This window comes from Megascapheus bottae, chromosome X (genome assembly GCF_031878675.1).
Source record: "Megascapheus bottae isolate mThoBot1 chromosome X, mThoBot2.hap1, whole genome shotgun sequence".
NCBI lineage: Eukaryota > Metazoa > Chordata > Mammalia > Rodentia > Geomyidae > Megascapheus > Megascapheus bottae.
This window is the reverse complement of record NC_143547.1, coordinates 102,297,352-102,302,900: the sequence shown is the minus strand read 5'-3', so window position 1 is coordinate 102,302,900 and position 5,549 is coordinate 102,297,352. Positions and strand designations below refer to the sequence as shown.

At 41.1% G+C, this 5,549-nt stretch overlaps 1 protein-coding gene across 1 annotated transcript; it reads right to left on the bottom strand.

The window, feature by feature from the left end:
• Positions 1 to 2,605: 2,605 nt before the first annotated feature.
• LOC150041668 (heat shock transcription factor, X-linked member 3-like) lies at positions 2,606 to 3,361 on the bottom strand. The gene is made up of 2 exons (XM_090326464.1): positions 3,138 to 3,361; positions 2,606 to 3,029 (listed from the first exon to the last, which is right to left on the bottom strand). The coding sequence occupies exons 1-2, from the start codon at positions 3,253 to 3,255 to the stop codon at positions 2,713 to 2,715; spliced, it is 435 nt and encodes a 144-aa protein (XP_090182590.1). The 5' UTR covers positions 3,256 to 3,361; the 3' UTR covers positions 2,606 to 2,712.
• Positions 3,362 to 5,549: the final 2,188 nt, after the last annotated feature.

Genomic DNA, 5,549 nt, shown 5'->3' with positions numbered 1-5,549 from the left:
AAGTACGGAAAATATAAACACAACTACATAGACATAAAATTTATGACTCTAGAGACATAATGTTTTATTACATAGATTAATATGTATCTATAATATACAAACCCTTAGCCTAATTTTGATTATGTTCTAAAAATTAAGAGCCTGTGATTGTGTATAGAAATTCCATTCTTGAATACTTGTTTAACACGTCATTTGAAATATGATGTAAAAATCAATGTTAATGAATTCTTTAATAAAAAAGGTACCTTCATGTAAAGTTTTCAGTGTATCTGCTTTTACCTCCAGGCCTTTGTAGGAGGTACACTAGGTCTCATTGGCACAGGTCGAAACTTTCTTAATAAGGACCCAGAAACACAATGAATCAAAGAAAGTCTGGATAAGCGGGACTGCATTAAACTGCAGAGCTTTTGTATGGCAAAGTACATAGATACTAAATTAACTAGAAAGGCTACAGAGTGGAAGAAGATCTTCACTAACGGACAACAAAGGCCTCATATCTAAGATATATCAACAGCTAAAAAAAATTTTAATCACTCCAAACTTATCTACAAAGAAACAACCATCCCATTAAAAGATGGGCCAAAGACTTAAAGAGAGTCTTCTCTGAAGAAGAAATAAGAATGACCTATAGACACATGAAGAAATGCTCCACATCTCTGGCCATAGAAGAAATGCAAATCAAAACAACTCTAAGATTCCACCTCAGTCCAGTTAGAATGGCCAGGATCAAGAAATCTAATAAGAACTGATGCTGGCATGGTTGTGGCCAGGAGGGATCACTACTACACTGTTGGTGGGAGTGCAAACTCGTTCAACCACTATGGAAAAGCAGTATGGCAGTTCCTCAAAAGACTAAACATAGGGCCGGGAGTTTGGCCTAGTGGTTAAAGTGCTTGCCTAGCATGCACGAAGACCCGGGTTCAATTCCTTGGTACCACATACATAGAAAAAAGCCGGAAGTGGTGCTGAGGCTCTAGTGGTAGAGCTCTAGCCTTGAGAAAGTCCAAGGACAGTGCTCAGGCCCTGAGCTCAAGCCCAGGATTGGCAAAAAAAAAGACTAAACATAGAGCTCTCCTATGACCCAGCAATTCCACTACTTGGCATTTACCCAGTCGTCCAGAAACAAGGACATACTAAAGCCACTAACACAACGCTGTTCACTGTAGCACTATTTACCATAGCAAAGATATGGAACCAACCCAGATGCCCCTCAGTTGATGAGTGGATCAACAAGATGTGGTATTTATACACAATGGAATTCTATGCTGCTGTCAGAAAGAACAACATCACCCCATTTGTAAGGAAATGGAAAGACTTAGAAAAAATCATATTAACTGAAGTAAGCCAGACTCAAAGGAACACAGGCTCAATGGTTTCCTTCATTTGTCATAATCAGTAGAAACCTTGGGCTCTCCTAGAAGAGATTTACAATACAACAAAACCTAGATACATAAGGCCATATAGTATGACGCTAAATGAAAGGACCTCCAGGATATAGAAACAAAAGCCATGTAATGAGTGATTGCTATCCTTAATGTACTATGTTATCTCTCATCTCTTTTTCTGACCCTTGGTTGTCTTATATTGTTATAGTATTTCACCTTTTCATCTGATATATTGTATGTATGTTTATTCGTTTATTTGAAATAGGATAGGGAAGGGGGAAAACAAGATGAGGGGCGGGGTGGGGGGAGAACAATGGGGACCAGAAAATGGTATCAATGTATGTGAAGTAATGCACCTTCTATCTGGTGAATATAATGTAACCCTTCTATTTATTACAATAAAATAAAAAATAAAAAGGCAACTTAAAAATAAAGAATCCTGATTTCTTTTTTAAATTCTTGTCCTTGGATTTAGTCCCTTTTGCCACTGTGATCAGTTTCATTACCCTTCTGTTGTATACAGTTTTACTTGATTTGGGGAAGGGATGGGGAATCACAGAAATGGCGCGACAAAGGACAAAGGGTGAAGCAGTGCAACAAAATACTGTGTTGGAAATGAACTTTACAGCTTTGGGGAGAGGGGATTGCAGGGTTAGGAAAAGTGGGAGAAAATGAGGGAAGAGATGCTACTTATCAACAAGAAACATACTCCTTACTTTCCTTATATAACTGTAATTCCTCTGCACATCAACCTTACAAAAAATAAAAAATAGCATCCTGTTGTTCCCCATCTCCTACCATGCTTGAGTGAGTGGAATGTTCTGGCTGTGAAGCACGAGATGGCAATGATCCATCTCCTGCTGGATGGGCAGCTTGCAGGCCTGCGGGATGTTGGGAGCGGAACCTCTCTGCTGATAGAACACTCCTAGCAATGTTGATTAGGAAGCATCTTTGAGAAAGCATTTTCCTGTGACAATACCAAAGTTATTAGTGAGGTGCCCCCCCCCTCCCCAGGTGAAGACCTGGCTGTTTCAATCTCCTGTTCCCAGGCAAGGACCAGGAAACCAGGTCTTCCTGGCCCTCTCTCAGCCCTGAGGAATCCTCTGCTGACAGTGTTGCTGCTCAAATGGAGGACATCAACGGGAAGCAAAAGGTGTATGCCGACGACTCACTGGTGAACAGTAAGGAAGGTTCCAAACAACACAGACTCAAGAATATCATTTACTTTGTTTATTATCTCACAAGATGTTCCAGGATTTGTCTTAAAGTAAAAATGGCATTGTCTGTAGGAAACAATAATTTCATAGACCTTCAGTGCCAAATAATTTCAAGGCTCCGCATTGTCCTTGAAATGCTCACAGAGATTACATTTGTAACACTCTTCCTCTTCCTCTTCCTCTTCCCCTTCCTGATCTTCCTCACCATGCAGAAGCTCATCTGGGGTCATAAATAGCAAGGAGCCCAGTAGAACCGAATAACAGAGGTTATACAAATCCAATATGTTCTGCACGTCGGGGACTGGTTGTGAGGTGCCAGGCTCTTCCCCATTGCCTTTATTTCCAGAGTCAGACACAGGTTCAAAGGGGTTGTTCCCAGATGTACCTTCTCCACTGGAATTATTTGGTTCCTGAGGCTGCAGGTTACCTAGGGGGAAGCCATGGAAATGTACTGACATATTGCCCCTGGGTCCCATACCATTCCACCTCTCCCTTTGGGGATCTTGGTTATCACCATTCAGCAACATATGCTTACCAGACTCTAGGTTTTCTTGGCTTGGTACCTTCTGCATTCTGACCTGGTGCTCAGGTTCATCCATCTCTTTTGAATCCCTGGCTTCACAGTCTTCTTCAATATCATCAGTCTTATCCATTGTACTATACAAGTAGCAGGAGAACTTTGTTCTGATGACGAGTAGTCTCTGTCCTTGTGGGACCAAAATGTCCTTCGTCTCAGCGGCTTGTCTAGAAGTCTCTGTACTAATGGTACATGCAGTAACTAAGGCAACCCTGTGCTGACATCACTCTCTTTGTGTGTCATGGTTTGTCATAATCATGGGTTACAGCCAATCAGGAGATGGTATCTTGTGCAAGTGTAGGGAGTAAGGAACGGTGGCAGACCCAGGCCTTTCCCAGTCTCCTAATGTATAGATAAACATTTGGCATTCCCAGACAAGTCTCCTGATTCTTCTGACTGTCATACAAGGTCATAAGTCCCATGATCCCATCACCCTCCCATACCTGATGATTAGGAGGCCATTTTTGGCCTGGGCTACTTTGTTCATAAGCCAGGCTCCAGTGAGTCTAACCTGAGGTATATGGTCTATTTGGGTCAGTTTGGTTACTGGATGTCTTTTCTTCTAATATTTTTTATCTTGATTGGCAACCCATCTATTTTCCTCTCCCACCTTCAGTATCTTTCCTAGTCTTTTCTAGTCCAAAAACTCTCTCATGTTCTTGATTCAGTTTTTCAGGGGTCCAAAGTAGGGTTTTATTTTACTGCTACTTGGTCAGAGTGTCCCTACAGCCACTTAGGGGGAAGACAGGAGAATCCTTGTTCATCTGGGATAGTGTTACTCCAAGATTCCAAGTAGAACACAGTGTATACAGCCTTGGATGTTTTTGAGATTCAAACTGACGTTTGCTTGTCTCCAAATCTCATTTATCTGTGGGTCCCTATGGAAGTGTCATTGATTTCCATTTTATTTCTGAGGCCTCACCTTCATGGAATGTATCCTAGGTGAAATTCACACTGATAAATGAGACATGACTAATCCAGAACTATAGTTCACCAGAATGCAAGGGAAAAATCTGAGAGTAAGTGTATGGTTGAATAAAAGACCTCAATGGCATTAATGATGATCACTGCTCACATAGATGAGAGGACATTTAATTGTTTTTTGAGTTTCAGGTCCTCGGGCTTGAACTAAGGACTAGGTGTTATCCTTTGCCTCTTTTAGGTAGGGTGGTACTCTTCCATGGAACCCATCATTCTACTTCTGACTTTTAGGTGGATAATTTGAGTCTTACATCATTTCTACCAGGATGACTTTGAACTCTACTTCCTACGTAGCTAGAATTATAGGCTTGAGTGACCAGTACTAGACCATATCACTGTTCTGTTTTTGGTTTCTTGATGCTTGTCTTGGGGGCTTGAACTCAGGATGTGATTGCTTTCCCTTAGGTTTCTTGGTCAAGGCTAGTTCTGTGTCTTGTGCCACAGCTTTACTTACTTTGTGTTTACTAATTGGAGATAAGTCTCTCATGAAATTTATTTCCAGGCTGGTTTTGAACTGTGATCCTTACATGTCAGATTTTTGAGAGTAATATTACAGGCATGAACCACCTCTACGTGGGCATATACTCATATTTTGGGAGTTGACCACCTGTGAGAGGATGGTATCCCTCTGAACCTGGCTTACTTCACTTAATATAATGGTATCCAGATCCATCTATATTTCTTTTTACTTTTTTCTCTTTTTTTGTGGTGATCATACATCTTAAACTCTGGGCCTGAATGCCATTCCTGAGCTCTTCAGCTCAGGGCTAGTGATCTACTATGTTGAGCCACAGCAACACTTCTGATTTTCAGATGGTTAATTGGAGGTAAGAGTCCTACTAACTTTAGTTCCCGGGCTGTCTTTGAACCACAATCCTTAGATGTCAGCCTCCTGAGTAACTAGGATTACAGCCGTGAGCCGTCAGTGCCCTGCATGTATCCATATTTCTAAATGTTTCATCATGTCATTGTTCCGTACATTTGAATAATACTCTATTGCCTATCTGTGCATGTGGAGCACATTCTCTTGATTCATTTCTTAGTTTTACATTTTCCACTGCACTTATATTCTTTATGTATTTTGAATTTCAGTCTTAAGATACTCACAACAAAGGTCCACCTTCGAAAAATGTGACGAAAGGCTGCAAGGAAGAGGAGTCATCTCTGACTCTTGCTCAGAGTTGACAAGAAGAGGTCAGTCAGTTCTTATTTTGACAAATAGTAAGGTGTAGAACTCCCCTTTGGTTACTAGAGACCACATATTTTAAGGCAGAGCTTTTTTCTAAGAGATGGAAGAAGAGGATGTGCAGAAGCTAATTCATCCACAGTCCTTTCTTTCCCTTCACTTGGCAGAAGAAGCTAGTGTCTGTGGGTCCTTTTGTTTGGGTG

Excerpts from the sequence above, each read along its gene's own strand:
- LOC150041668 (XM_090326464.1), bottom strand. The coding sequence starts at position 3,255 with ATGGATAAGACTGATGATATTGAAGAAGACTGTGAAGCCAGGGATTCA. Across the intron at positions 3,030-3,137 it reads CCAAGAAAACCTAGAGTCTG|GTAACCTGCAGCCTCAGGAA; the intron begins GTAAGCATATGT and ends GCTTCCCCCTAG.